Source organism: Acanthochromis polyacanthus, chromosome 18 (genome assembly GCF_021347895.1).
Source record: "Acanthochromis polyacanthus isolate Apoly-LR-REF ecotype Palm Island chromosome 18, KAUST_Apoly_ChrSc, whole genome shotgun sequence".
Classification (NCBI taxonomy): domain Eukaryota; kingdom Metazoa; phylum Chordata; class Actinopteri; family Pomacentridae; genus Acanthochromis; species Acanthochromis polyacanthus.
This window is the reverse complement of record NC_067130.1, coordinates 17786037-17802047: the sequence shown is the minus strand read 5'-3', so window position 1 is coordinate 17802047 and position 16011 is coordinate 17786037. Positions and strand designations below refer to the sequence as shown.

Sequence of the window (16011 nt, the reverse complement as noted above, 5' to 3'; positions counted from 1 at the left end):
GCATGTAAGGACATTTTTCCTGTAGTGCTAACACCTGTGGAGAAAATGTTGTACATGTGGCTTCCAGTTGTTTTTCCCCCCCATTTTTGTGAAATAAGTAATCACAGAACACTCCTCTACTTTCTTTTTTTTTTAAATTTACTTCTGACTTCTGGCATTTAGGGTGTATCATAATGCAGAGTAGTCAGTGTTGTGCAAAACTTTATCCTGCAGTAAAAAATGAACCTACAGTGAGTAAAAATGCAACATAAGATAAAAAAAAATCTAAATAAATAAAGCAAAAAAGCTGGAAACCGTTTGAGATTCAGAGGGTTACTGTAACTTTCGCTCCTTTCTGTGGCGTGGTTTCATGTTCCTCCACATCAACAAGCTGATAATGAAGCAATCACTGTAAAATCAGCAACAAACATGTGAAACTAGAAGTCTCATTCTGTTGAAGCTTCTCTCCTCCAGCTGCACATTCACACCGCCTCAGGCTGAATAATTCTTTATTCTCTGAGGCGACCAGACTGTTAAATATGAATGAAGACTCGGTTCATGATGTGTTTTCCATGTTGCCTTTACAAGGATGTTTTTAACCATTTAGTAGCGGAATTTAAACAGAAGCATGGCGTGATCACACTTTCAACAAGAAAAGCACTCAGAGAGCGGAGTACTCCGTCAAGGCTGCTCAGTCTTTGCATCTTTTCCGACGGATAAAATCTTTAATAAAAAACTGGCCTTGCACTGAGCACAGGCATGTGTTATGCATGGATACTGAATCACGTGAACTAAAAATGTAGCGGTGGCAGGAATTGATGGGACTCAGAAACACCCCCACAATTTAATCAATTGTTCCTTTTATGATTTCCAATAGACAAGTCCCAATAAGTCTGCAGCAGTAGATTTGTAGAAGGATAGCAATCATGTTTTCGTCAGCAGGCAGCTGACGGAGTGTTCACTTGTTGTCATAGTTACAGTGACGCCGTGACGCCATCGCGCAATGATACAGAAATATTTAACAAATCGAGACTATACGCCACATCACTGCCAAAATCTAATCACTTGGTCCTTGTGTTATTCCTGACCTTTCCTGAAAATTTCATCCAAAACCGTGATTTCGTTTTTGAGTAATGTTGCTAACAGACAGACAGACAGACAGACGTCGCTCTTTACATAAATCTGCCGCGTTTCTTGGTGGAGTTACTATAGTTTTCAAAAACATTTACTCATACATGGTTGTCCATCCATCCATCCATTATCTATGCATGCTTAATCTTCATTAGCGTTGTAGAGGGCTGGAGTCTATCCCAGCTGACTTAAGCCTGTTTTATGCTTTCTGCATCAGCGAGGTCCGTGCGGCAAAATTGCGTCATTATAGCAGCTACGCCCCCTCAAGCGGCCCTTCTCACGCAGAAAATTTTCACACCGTGCACCTCCATGTTTTTCTAACTACGCGGATGGAGCTGCACGGAAAAACATGGCAGAGGACCAGGACCTACTCGTAGCTGAAGTCTAGAAATACGTGCATTTATATGATTTATCACACAGAGATTACCGGAACATACGGGTTATAAACAATTCATGGTGTGAGATTAAAACTAACTGCTGAAACGCAACTGTTCGGTAAAATGACATGTTGTAAGTGCTGTAAACAATGGAAAACTTTTCTACTCTGGTTTAGTACTATAGTAAATCAAGTAGAGGTATGTTTGCAATACACTGCCCCCTGCAGTTTGGGAGCAGACGCCGCACAGAGTATAAATGCGCACGTTCTTTCGCGTGGATTTCCATGCGGCTGATTTCCGCATGGCTCATTCGTGTCCAGCTGACTGGCAGGGGATACCCTGGATGGGGTCACCAGTCTATCACAGAGCTACATTTAGAGATAAACAATCACATTCACACTTACGGACAATTTAGATTCATCAATTAACCTCAGTATGTTTTGGACTATGCTAGGAAGCCGGAGAACCTGGAGAACACCTACGCATGCACAGGGAGAATGTTCTTCCTGTGCAACGTTCAAACTCCATACAGAAAGATCCTGGGAAGGCTGGGACGCAAACCGGAGATCTTCTAGCTGCAAGGTGACAGCGCTAACCACGATCCACTGTGCAGCTCTTACACGGTTGTAACTTTTTTAAAATAACTTCCTGCTGCACTATTATCCCCTAAATCTATTTCCATTTTGTAGTGGTGTATAATTAATAGAAAACAATGTGTTGAGTGTTTTAATGGAACGATTTGATGCCGTCCAGAGGCCGAGGGAACAGAGGAATAATAATGAATGTGTGCCAATTTCATTTTAAATCAGCGCTCATTTACACTGCTGACGTAGGCGAGATAACAATTAAAAAATCATTTAAAGTAGGGAAAAAATGGAATAAGGTGTCTCTGCTTCACCTGTGTGAGAAGGGCAGTGCATTCTGGGAAGGCTCTGCTCTGGCTTCAGGGAGCTGAGGAGCTTCTGGTGCGACTCTCTCGTCGTCGGTACCGTTGATGCTCTCTGAGGTCAGAGGTGACTGCAGGTCACCGGGGGCCGACTCCTGATGGCGAAACAGAACAAAAACAGAGCTAGAAAATGCAGCTTTCGAGGCACAATGAAGTGACTGCTCATGCTCTTAAAAATGAACAGGTTTTCTGCTGAAAATATCAAAAATGAAGACAAATATAAATAACAGGATATTTCGTGCACGTAACTAGTCAGATTATGATTGATTTTTTTGTTGTTTTTTTTTCCAATGAGGTCAAACATGTCTGACAGATAAAAATTTTAAAGATCCGTGCTGAAAGCCGGAGCAGCTGTGGAGGTCACAAGTTTTTTTTAAACAAATCTTTTTGCTCCGCGCAGCCATATTTTCAACTCATAATTTCAAGTCAGTCCCTTTCTTATCTGCCAGTGTGTGTTGGTTGTCTATACTTATTTGCAGCAGGAAACGTCTGTTTTTGAGAGCATGAAAGGAGAACTGGAGGGTCGTCTTTGGGAGGTTTGTCAGGGAAATTCACAGAGACAGAGGACTGATGACAGCAGGGCTTCCCAAAAAAGACAGGCTGGATTATTACAACTAAACAGTCGCAGTAAGCCGCAAAATCTGTCCTCAAACACTGCAGGGAGACGCCTGAGGGGAGTTTATGGCATTAACAATCAGGGAGAAGTTTGGGTAAAAAAGGTCCGCTGGATTGGAGTCATGAAAATTACTCTATTTGTTTTTACCTTCTTTTTACCAGGTTTGTTGCCTGACAACACATTCCTTTTAACAGCGCCACCCTGAGGATGAATCATTAAAGTGGGCGAAAAGGGCAAAACAGGTCACAAGGTGTTAGCTTAGTGGCAACAACAGCATGAGTGAAACACAAACCAGTTTAAAACAGCAAAGGGCATGACTGAACTGAATTCATCATCACTTTCTGAGCAGCAGTGATTCACAGGTTCACAGGCTGATGTCATCTGAAGGCTTGTTTGTGCTCCTTTGATCCTGTTAACACCTGATTTATTAAAGCAGAGGCTGAATATAAAACACTTAAGTTAAATCAGAACGCGCTTGTTCTCAACCAGATAGCTTTACTCTAACTGGTGAAAAATGTTTAACCCTCTAAACCCCAAAAACCCAATGAAGAATTAGCTTTATTTAAAAAAAAAAAAAAATCAAGGAGTCCAACTGGTTGAGTGGACAACCAGTAAACGGGCTATAGCCCAATGCTGCGGTCATGGGTTTGAATCCAGCTCATGGCCCTTTGCTGCAGGTCTTTCCCCCATTCTTCTCCCAACATTTCCTGTCTCTCTCTCCACTGTCCCACATAAAAAGGGCAAAAAAATTTATTTGAAATAAAATAATCACCAAAATGATTACATTTATCAGAGCCAAAAATTGTAAACAGAAAAAAACTTGTTGCATTTTTAACTTTCTGATGGTCTTTGAACTAATCATGTGCTTAATTTATCAAGCACAAAATAAATTCTTTGCACTAAAAGGATTCTGTAAAAAAAACAAAAGAGATGTCATGAGTGACTCAGAGCAGAGAGGAGACAAGTATGGAAACTAATTAAACATGAAAGTCATAAAATATCGATAATAAGGAGAGTCACATTATTTCCAGTATTTTTAACATCTTCAGGCAATTACAAAAATATTTAAATGTTGATTAAAGGAGTTTACATTTTTCATAGAATAATAATCGAAATTTGTCTTTTGTTTTCGCTTTCTTTACGATTTAAGGCATTCTGGCTTTACTGTACTGCACTAAAGAAACTGTTGATATTTTCTCCTACTTCTCGCAGTGCTTGTTTTGTTTCCATAGAGGTGCATGACTTCATATTACCGTAAAAAATGAGCCCACAGTGAGTGAAAATGTGCCAGGGCGGTTCAGAGGGTTAACATATAAACACTTGCCAACACTGCTAAACTTCTGTCCAATAAGAAACACTTCAGTCAGTGCATTTGTTTGCCTTTAATTAAACAGAAAAACACGAATGGGTTTCTGTGCAACATCGTGTTTGTGTGGAGCTGTTTTTGTGCCTTTAATTGCATAAATTGCTAAAGTGCTGCTTGAAAATTGTTTAAAATCCCAAGAAAGAAGATTCTCTTTCTGCTCAGAGTGCATAATTAACTATTATTTTAATTACTGCCAGTTATTTTCTCTAAACAATATGTGTAAAGACGTCACTTTGGCCTTTAGCAAACCATGACGGGGATTCACAGTTTTGTAAAAAAAACAACAACAACAACAAAAAAACAATGAAGCGACTATTTACTCAGAAAAGCAGTCAAAAACATAAATTTACTATCTTGTATGGCAACAAATCCCCATATTTGAAAAGCTGAAAATGTGGAATGATAAATCCTTGCAGCTCCAATTATTTGAACGCCATATGTTGTGAATTTGCGAATTCATGCAAATGTTGGATTTTTAGAGTTTGTTCAGACATAAACAGTTACTTTGTAAAATTGTCAAACATCCAGAATGATGAAGATTCTCATGTTTTCACCTCAACATTTATTTAATGCCAACATTTCTGTCCTATCTGTTCTACTAGTGGATGATTCAGGACACAAAGTTCACTCCCTGTTGGTATGAGCAACATTTACATCATCGCTGTTTGTTTTGTCACTGCTAGTCATCTAGTACATGTCCATTCAGAGAGTAATTCCAGTATAAATGCACATAAGGACACAGTGGTGATAACTGCAGTGTGTGCTACCTGAGAGGGAGTGCTGGTGAGCTCCGTCTTCTCCTGAGATTTCTCCTTGGCTAACCGGGCCGCCTCCTTGAACTCAGCAAACTTATCTGCGAACTGAAACAACAACAGGAGCAGCTTGATACCGCGGCACAGATGGAAACTCCGCTGCGACTTTCTGCCGTTGAAAAGGCGTCTTTCTCACCTTGACCAGGTGGCTCTCGGACGAGAAGCCGAGGCCGTACACGGTGTTGGCCCGGCTGTCGGCCCACTGGCCAAACTTCTGCGATGTCTTGGTGAAGGTCATGTTGGGGGTGATGGTGCTGTTGATGATGGCCTTGAGGGGGATGAAACACACACACGGATAGTTTGTCAAGGCTTGATTGATTCAGGAAGGTGCTGGAGGAGGCGTCTGCAGAGCGTGTCCTGTATTCCCTCGGTTCGGTTTGGTAAATAAGAAGCTCTGAAGTGGGTCCAGCTGAATGTAATGTTATCGATCGGTGTGGGAGGCCTCGCTGGGTGTGAGTTTTCAGAGCTAAAGGAAAAAATATCTGCTGCTCGTGTCTCAAATTCACTCCTTCTTTTCTAGAGCTTTCTACTGTATCACGTGGCTCAGACTGAGTTTGTCGGCCCTGCTTTCTGTTAAAAAGGTCGTCAGATCACTTTTGAGAAACAGCAGCTGGAAGTTGATACCGTTTCATTCTGCCTCTAATATACACTGAAACATAATATAATGTTTAATAAGGTAAAAAGATTTTTTGTGAGAGTAGCTGGGCTCATTCTCAGGCGTATTTTCACAGAATAAGTCATAACATTGCAGTTAAGGTGAAACAAAGCAAGATGTCCCTGAGTACTAGAAGAGACGTGCTGTAAATCCATAATTTGGGTTTGAATATCAAATAACTGAAGATAAACAGGTGGAATTAAAGAAGAAATAGGATTACCATTTTGCAGTTGTGTGCCTCTGCTAACCAATCAAATTGCACTTTACATTCACATCTGTCCACACTTGACCTTTTAATCATTTAGCTATAGAGTCATCATTTAATTTGATCCTGTTAGACATTTATGCAGACATTTATCTTCAGCTGTGTGTCGTATTGCCACAAAAACCTGCATGCATTCAGTTGGAGCTTCAGAAAACACTTAGATATGTTCATCCTCCTGAACAGACAGATCAGATATCGGATCATTCTATTGGTATTTATAACAGAGAATATTCAACACACTAATTACATCTTGAGCGCCTACGAATCCTTCATTATGAAACGGTGTCAGACGTAAATGCACTTGTTGAGTAACATGATCAAAAATATGAAGTTTATGGTTTTAAAGCTCAGATGTGCAGCTGTCTGTTTAGGAATAAGTGGCTGCATACAGGGCTGTAAAATAAAAACTATAACTTATAAGATTAACAGTTTTCTACTAGCATTCCTCTCTTGCCCTATTTGCACTACCAGAGTTGCTTTCTACTGTAAGGACTGTAACTTCTATGTGAGTGTGCACATAGCTTGACAAAAAAAAATCTGTATTAACAAAGAAAGGTGATAACCACCATCATGATACCCATTATGTCTGACTTGGGTTTTCCCAGCTAATACAAAGAAAGTCTGGTTACGTCAACCCTCGCATTGCAGAATGGCTTTTTTGCTGAAAATAAGCCAGTGACAGCAGCTAAAACCAGTAAAGTTGCAGCCAAACAGCTGAACAATGAGCTGAATCGACCCATAAACGTCTGCAAATCTGAGCAGAAGCCTTTCACGTTGTCATTTCAAAGGCTGTAATTATAAAAATGTAAATTACAGCTGCTTTCTGACTTGTTTCCGAGAAGCAGCGGCTTTTCCCCTTGACAAACGTTTGAAAAGTTTCCTCGTCCTACAATTTAGAAAGCACAACAGACAGAGTGATTCGTCATTGTGTGGCATGTGTCTCTGCTGAGGATTTATTGTTGTGGGGATGATGATGTCCTCCAGCAGCAGCCCACCCGATCGCTGCTATTTCCAGCAGCTAACTTGCTGGTTCAACAACAGCACTAGTCACCCGGAGAGGCTCTTATATAACTATGCTAACTCCACCCCTGCACCTCTCTCCAGACTAAAATAATCACTGCCACATAGATATGACAGGCCCGGCCGCCCCTTCACCGCTCCGACACAGAGAGGCCGAGGAACAGCAGGCAGACAAGCTGAGGGGAGAGCGAGTGACAAAAACAAGATCCAAAGGTTTCTGATTCTTTTCATGAGGAGACGAAACTTTATTGATCCCCCACTGGTGAAATGCCAGTAGAAAATGCAGCAGGTATTTTTAGGAGTGATGACATGCAGCAAAAAAAAAAGAAAACAACATTCATAAATAGAGTCCATAAAGACCTGAGTGCCATTAAAGAGCGAGAGAGAGCGTCGTAGTTACATCATTCAGGGAATATGTGGTTTTTACCTGCACCCTCGGTCAGGGCCTGGCTGTCATACTCGGTGCCAGCTGATACTTCCTGACTATCCAGGAGAAGTGAACCTTAACGCTCCTGTTGTCCTCATTTATGGGCACCAAAAACTATTGCTTCCTTGTCTGAAAAAAATCCATAAATTCAGCAAAAAAAAAATTCCCAAATTTCTGAAAATTTGCAAAACCTTCAGGAAGAAAACTCCAATAATTCCTTAAAAGTTTCCCTTAAAAGGTTTATTTTAAAAAAGAAATCCCACAAATTTGGCAAGAAAATTCTTGTAAATATTCTCAAAAAATGAGTAAAAATGAGTAAAAAAATATCTAAAGTGATTACATGTATATCAGTAAAATTTCTAATATTTTCTTTACGAACATTCACAAAAAATCAACCAAAATCCAGCGAAATTCGCTGGATTTTGGTTGATTTTTTTGTGAATGTTCCTAAAGAAACATTTTTAACACTTCTTTTTTTCCACCAAAAAAATGTTCAAAGATTTGATCCTCTGAGTGATGTCCATTTATTTGATGTCGGACTTTAAATGATAGCTTCCAAGGATATACCAGTCAAACTTTCTTCTTTGTCATTTTTTTGACAAGACAAACATGTTAGGAGAAACTGACTGACAAAGTGGGCTCTTGGGCTTTTTCATTACAATTCTGTGATTTTTCTTTTTTAAAATGGTTGTAAAACACCACAAATGACTCATTGGTGTGAACATTAAAAAATTTACCAATTCCAATTAAAGCCAAACCTTGATTATTCCAGATATACAAGCCCTCTGTTTGTACTATTTGGACCCATTTCACTAATTTATAAGATCAACTCAAGAACAACATTTTAACCGGACATTAGCTACATACTCTGATATCCTTTGTTTGTTCAGTCACACTGTAAGGAATGTCACTGTAGAGTCAAATAAAGGTCAAGGAGGATTTAGCGGTCCCGAAGAATAAAAACAAAAATAATAATTTGATGGCTGAGCAGGTAGTTGCTTCCTATTGTTTCCCCCATCACGAACTTGTATAATTCTGATGATATTGTGGGACAATATCTAGAAGATACTGATAATATCAGGGTGCAGCATAAAGTCAATAGAGTCCCTATAGCTGCAACGAACAAAACAAGGACACAAACTTTGTACTTTGCACATACCTTGGATCCATCCAGACTGATGATTCGATACACATTCCTGGTGCTGTCAAAGAAGTAAGAGACGGTGACAGCATGTTTACTTGTAGGAACCCAGTTCTTCTTGGTGTTGGGGTCGATCTGGAAGACGTGGGCCCGAGTACTGAAGATGGGCTGCTCTCTGCAGACAGAGAGAGGACGAAACAGAGGGAAGAAGCAAAGATGTAGTCAGCTAGGATCTTTTTAAAGGTCTAGACTCTGATATTAAGCTGCTTCTAATGAGTGTAACGCAACAACAGCTTCAGAGAGGAAACAGACAGGTTTTGGTTACATGAAAAACAGAAATCAACAGTAGCAAAATTAGTAAAATTGTGGTTTGGCTGTGTAGCTTTACTCCCTCCAAGCACAACAAAGATAATTCAGGACAACATTAAACGTGTTTCCATACAATTGTTAAGCAAATGTGAAGGAAACTTTTGCAATGTTGCAAAAAAAAAAAACAGCTACTTTGGAACGAAGAAACTTAGCTACACAGTCTCATCAGAATGCAGCGGTATAGAGAGTTTTCTCAGTAAAATAATTTGTACCACCTAAAGACCCACTGGCTGCTACCTATGAGACAACACTACAATCGATCAGTGCAAAGTTAAAACTCCTCTTGCTTCTGTTCCAATACCTTGGCTGCACTATTTGGCTATTTGAATGAATTTCTGCACTCTTATATTCAAAATCTACCACAGTGACGCCTCTGCATTAGAATCACACAATTAACATTAATATCTGCGCCAAATTTTATGACTTTTTATTTAGTATCTGTTGAGATGTTTTACTGAACAACCTGATGCTGTTGTCAGGGGATCAGTGAAGTGATTCATCATCACAAAACTATGACCAAGTAGTTAACTCCTGTGTCCTTTTGGCACCATGATCAAATGTACCTGCTAATATATCTCATACACTACCATTCAAAAGCTTGGGGTCACTTAGAAACGTCATTATTATTGAAAGAAAAGCAGTTGTTTTCAATAAAGATAACATTAAATGAATAAGAAACAGTCTAGACATTGTTAATGTGGTAAATGACTATTCTAGCTGGAAACGGCTGATATTTAATGGAATATCTACAGTACATAGAGGTACAGAGGAACATTTCCAGCAACCATCACTCCTGTGTTCTTATGCTACAATGTGTTAGCTAATGGTGCTGAAAGGCTAACTGATGATTAGAAAACTGTTGTGCAATTTTGTTAGCACATGAATAAAAGCGTAAGTTTTCATGGAAAACCTGAAATTGCCTGGGTGACCCCAAATTTTTGAATGGTAGTGTATGTGATTATCTAACTGGATAAATATGCTTGTTAAACTGCTGATGGCACAAAAGAAAAAGCTACAGAATATCCACAGTTAATATGAATCATCCTCTGGGCACCATGAATGTTTGCACAAGATTTCATAGAAATACACCCAATAGTTGCAGGGACCAAAGTGCTGAACAAGGCATCGTCATTTCTCAAGTCTGGCACTGCAAAAAGACAAAAACGAATGTGTGAATGCAAGCATCGAACACTGTCCCGCCAAGGAAAGAAAGTGGAAGTATTGAGGAACATGATGAATCAGAGGAAGGTGAGAGACGGTTTCCCAGCACATCCATAAATCACTGAACTGCTGTGTGGCAGAGACCAGACGAGGTCCCTGCTGGTGATATCTTCAAGGTGATTTACTGTATCTTCAAAACAAATATATCATAATGAGAGGATTTAGACAAGAAAAATTATGTTTGAAAAAAGAAATGTATGTTGATTTCAAAGTGATATTGGGTTAGAAATGGGCCAAACACTGAACATAAAAATGGGTTTGTTCTGTTGGAATTAAACATGTTCTTGTCTTGAGGACAGAAAAATGATCGGTGCAGTCAACCATCACGTCTATGCTTCACTGTGGAGGCTTCTTTTATTGTCACGCTGCTTGCTCAACCTTAAAACAACTTCATGCAGTTCATCACTGTGCTTTGTACTTCATCATAGGAGAAAACTATCGTAGTCACCGCTGTGTACCAGTAGGCGAGCAACAGGACGAGCACATTTTATTTTTCTTCATAAAGGGGAACCAGGAGCAGATCTCAGGCCTGTTAAACTCCAGCTGTGATGGAGATAAATACAGATCTATGGACCTTTACAATTGGAATGAATTACATTTTTTTTTAAAAACTGAATGTCTTATCACACCAGCTGATTTTAAACTTAACTTTGAATCAGTTGAGTTCTGTCTCTGTCCTTTCTATGCTGTATGTGCTGAAGACATCAACTCTTACTCTTGGAAGTTTTGCACAACCAAAAAGTGACTGGCAGATGAATTGACTACAACCCTGATCCGGTGTTCTCTGGTCGTTTTTGCAGAAGAACTCTTGATCTCAACCGAATTGCCCAAATAAAACAAATTTAATATTATCAGAATTTAAGTCAACACTCTGACCCTCCAAAGTGCCTGCAGGTTCGAAAGTTATTTTTAAAAAGTGACCAACATGACACTATTCTACAGATTCAGAAACTCCAGAACAGGAAATAAATTCGATTGTGACAGTTCTAAGTTTAAAACTGTGATACAGCATTAAAATAATTTTATTCTATGCTACACTTAAAAATTTGCAAAAAAAACAAATTATTTGTTTGAAAAAAATGAACAGAGAACAGAGAAGCCATGACTGATTCAGCTATGAAGAGCTATTTCATGGCAAAAATTTGGAGACGACTCTGCTGAATTGGGCTGAATTGCAGGTCAATTTTATACAGAGCAGAGAGGAGACAAGTATGAAAAAATATATAAAATATAGTTTTAAAAATGGTAGCAAAACATCTGTTGAGTTTTTTCTACAATTTTTGGAATATAAATAATAATACAAAACATACTTCAGTTAATAATTATTGTCATGATTTCTGGTTATATACCTTCATTTTACTTTACATAAGATATTTCTGTGCTGTTTCCATCGTGGTGCAGAACTTCTGCATATAACACATAACAGGATTTAACACTAAGTCTGAGAGGGAAAAGAGAAAATGCTAGCTGTGAAAAGTTAACAAAAAGTAAGGCTTGAAAAACAAATGCGGATAGAAACTTTGATGCAGGAGAGCAGAGAGACAGACTGAGACAGAGACGGGGGCGTCTTTCTTCAAGCCTACTGCCTCGTGTGTGGGCGGCCGAGATAAAAATCAGGAAGGAATTATGCATTTTTTTAAAAGCAGCAAAAGCAGGGGCAGATATGCTAATACATCTCCACTTTTAAAATAACAGAGTTGAACAACGCAGCGGAGCCCACACAGACATGAAAAACCATCATCTCCGTGTGAGCTGTGAGCCGAGCGGCTGCACTGATTCACAGACGACAACCCCCTCAGCCCTGCATATCAGTGTAGAGGTGTAGCGCAAAGACTCCAAACGCTGGTGCAGCTCCTGAGCACCTTGTTAGAGAGAGTGGGGATTAGACTCATTGAAAAAAAAAAACAGGCCGACTGATGGGAGCAAACAGGTTCATGTGGATTCAGAGAGGTGTTGGGACACTGCCATATTTGTTTGGCAGCTCTGGAGATGCTCGCCGCTGTTTGGCTGTCGCTCATTTCATTTTGAACAGCAGCTTTCACAGCCGGAGCACCTGAGACAGCTCAAAGTGACACGTCTGAGCGATTCTGGCAGGAGAAGTGGCAGCGTGTGAGATTATTCTGCCTTGTATGAGCGAGAGTGTGCAGACAGACCTGACCAGCTGGGTGTACGCTGACATGAAGTGAGGCAGCAATGCCAAAGGTGACCTGGAAGCACCTGTGCCAACATACAGAGATCAGCAGACGCTGGACGACTGCCAAGAGTAGCTATGGATGAAAAGCTCCCAGGGTCTCTCGGATTAAAAGCAAAACAAGCTGTAACTGCCTGGTTGTAACTGGTCACAATGCTGATGGAAATCCATAAAAATATAAGTAGATTTTTGCTTTGAGATGTACAGACTCTGGAAATGTCCCAGTCAAAGCGTAGGACTGATGCTCATCATCTCCAGCTCACAGGAGGATATAACATTATCAGGCTTTCCTAAATACAAGAATCTGCACTGGTTTTGCTCCAACTTTGGACTAAAGGCTGCAATAAAAAGCTGATAAAAGTCATGAAGTTTTAGTATTAATGAATATTTAAATAACAAGCAAATAAATGCAATCCACACAGTTAGATAACAACTCTACGCATAAACACACACTAAATATTAAAGGATCATTCTGGTGTATTTTGATTTATTTATTATTCATTAATGTGGCTCGCCACCACCGCTGATTTTTACATCAATAACTTTAAACAACTGTACTTGAAGTGAATAAAAGCGCCTGTGTTCAGGATTCTGCCTGGTTCAGAATGAGACCATGCGAGGTGAAAGCACTGACACTAACATGAGTCCTTGTACACTAAAAGGAAAAGAGTCTGTGTTACTGTATTTGACAGAAATCTGTGCATTCTCCTGTTATTTTTGACCATATGATAAACAATAAGTGAGCATGAAACCCTATTATTTATTATTTATTAACTGGTTAAAAAGCTGATTTAATTTTGTTTTTCTTTTTATATGGAATTCTCAATTGTTACGATTTTCATGCTGACTTAAACCTCTGTGGGTCTTCTTAGTGGGCAAAAACTCTGTGTGTGTGTGTGTGTGTGTGTGTGTGTGTGTGTGTGTGTGTGTGTGTGTGTGTGTGTGTGTGTGTGTGTGTGTGTGTGTGTGTGTGTGTGTGTGTGTGTGTGTGTGTGCGCGCGCGCGAGTGTGCATGTGCACTTTTTGCATGTTAGCACCCAGTGTCTTTGTATTTTTGCCCTTCGAAGGGTGACAGTGACTCATGACTCCCAAAAAGGTTGGAGGCTATGAAAGTAAACAGGAATCAGCTGCTTGGAGCAGCCATTCTGCTCATTGCATTGTATGTGGGGAGCTGACTTTGTGGAAACTTAACAGCTAAACCAGCAGTCTCCAACCATTTTTGCACCAATTTTCTATGGACCTGTCATCACGCACATAACAAACAAGAAAAGCACTCGGCATCATTTCTGACGGATAAAATCTTGAATAAAAAATGACCTTGTGCTGAGCTTAGGCATGTGTTATGCATGTGTACATTATGAATGGATACTGAATCACATGGCCTAAATATGTAGTGGGCACAGGGAATTGATGGGACTCAAAAACATCCCCATAATTTAATCAGCTGTTTCTTGTGTCATTTCCAATGGATAAGTCCAGATAATTCTGCAGTGGTTAATTTGTAGTAGGATCGCAATCATGTGATCGTCAGGAGGCAGCTGATGTAGTGTTCACTTGTTGTCACAAGTGAACTTGTTACCCACTTTTTCTTCTGTGTCAGCATCGAGTCTCTCCCGCTTTTAAAAGAAGTTCTCCAGACAGGTTTGTTTTTTAGTAATTTTGGGAGATTGACAGCTTCATTTAACATCAGTTGCGGGAAACAAGCACAGATAGAGGCGACGGGAAGACGATCTAGCCATTTTTCAAAAGAAAACACAGTGCAGACTCCGCCAGAAATAAAATATAAAATAAACAATTTTTAGTCTGTCTGTGCGGCCCAGTACCAAATGACCCACGGCCTGGTCCATTCATTTCAGTTTGATCGGCAAGAATGCAGGCAAAAGAGAACAGAAGGCCCTGAAAGACTACAAGACGAAACTGCTGCTCTGTTGTCCACCGAGGAGGAAAATTGTTGCTGCTAAAACATCGATGCCAGACTTGGAAAATCTCCATGTGCCCATGGAAAGTGAGTAATCCCAATCGTGAATCTACAACTAATAAATCTGCAGCTGGACATGGTGTTTCACCTCCCAAAAATCAGCCGGAGGAAAAGAACAAGAGTACCTTGACTGACTGCTCAGTTCTTCAGAGAAGCAGTAAAAGCTAACAACAAATAAAAAGACATTTCCTGATGCGGGAATTTAGTAGCCTAGCCGCGCTAGACCCATGTTCTGAAGGCACAAGGGTCTAGGGCCGCTCGACAGGGAGGGAGGCGGGCTAAAAGGTTGTCTTTCAAATCACTCTGCAGCAATTGGGTAGGTATACAACCAATCAGTGCAACGAATAGGCTGACGGAGTTCCTAGAGCGCCGGCGGATTGTGGCTAAGTCCCATTAGCTTCCCAACCAGCGGAGCCAACTGGTATATTAAGGATTTGCCATATCCCGTCGGCATAAGTCCAAATACGTCTTTCTTCTCAATGAAACACTTCAGTGCCGTCCTTTGTTTATCTTTCAAGTTGAATTTTACCTTCAAATCTTTAAGGGCTGTGGCCAAAGCCGAGTCGAAAGATAACTGTTCATTGTGCGCCGGTTGTTTCTGTCAGAATCGTCGCGCCTCTGTCGTCACTTAGTTATGCCTTCTGACTCTACACTTTATGGTGATTCGTCCGGCCAGTTTTAGGAGAATCCAGCCTCGAGCCTTATGGAGGGTAACTAGAATCACCCTGGCAGAGAATTAAATTCGTTGCCGTGGGTTGTCTAGCGCAGCTAGGCTAGGAATCTAGTTTACTATGGCTGCTCCAGCACAAGCGCATGCTAAATTGAAAGCTGAAACACAGCCTCACACATGGAAACAAACCTGTAAGCAGTTAACTTGGTGGAAAGAAGGGATCAAGGGATCAATTATCTATTAGATTTTTACTGAATCCAGATATAATAAGTGTATTTTAAAATACCTGGCTTTACCCGTTTACAGCCACTCTTTGGTCTTTAGCAATGTCTCACCCACAGCACTGTGTAAATGGATCCATGTCACAGCTAATTGCTGATGCAACCAATAACTGCTGAAATATTTTAGACAGTGAAGCACCAACAAGCCGCCAGCTAAAAAATACTAAGTAATGCTGACAGTGACGCCTATAAATGTTTCTGCTGCCATGCTGACACCCGTATGTGACACAGATATCATCATTTCAACATGTGAAATACTTCTACTTTGTGCTACACTGAGTAAGGGGTAATTGAGAAAGTCTTTCACATTCCGGCCCATTGGACTAAAACAAAAAAGAGCGGGCAGCTTCATAAGTCAATAAGCAGCTCAAACAAGACAGCACTTTTCATTCTGGCTACTAAGCCCAGCACTGTAACAGCGCCTTTATCTTCACTGTGGGATCCTTTAATAGAGATTGGTCCAAAGATGCCTATCTGCCAGGCTTCCAGGGAAAGTAGATATGATTGCTTGGCTGGGAGCTGAGTGTCCCAGGACTCCGTTGGGACTCCGCTATTGTTCCTGTCTC

The 16011-nt window shown here is 40.3% G+C and overlaps 1 protein-coding gene across 1 annotated transcript in view; it reads right to left on the bottom strand.

The window, feature by feature from the left end:
* Window positions 1-16011, bottom strand: part of LOC110955827 (homer protein homolog 1-like) — a 40912-nt gene that overhangs the window by 7523 nt on the left and 17378 nt on the right. Inside the window, exons 2-5 of the mRNA XM_022200967.2 lie at window positions 8754-8910; window positions 5364-5495; window positions 5183-5275; window positions 2386-2528 (exon numbers count right to left, since the gene is read on the bottom strand). Coding sequence (XP_022056659.1) covers window positions 2386-2528; window positions 5183-5275; window positions 5364-5495; window positions 8754-8910 — 525 coding nt within the window. The remainder of the gene's footprint in view (window positions 1-2385; window positions 2529-5182; window positions 5276-5363; window positions 5496-8753; window positions 8911-16011) is intronic.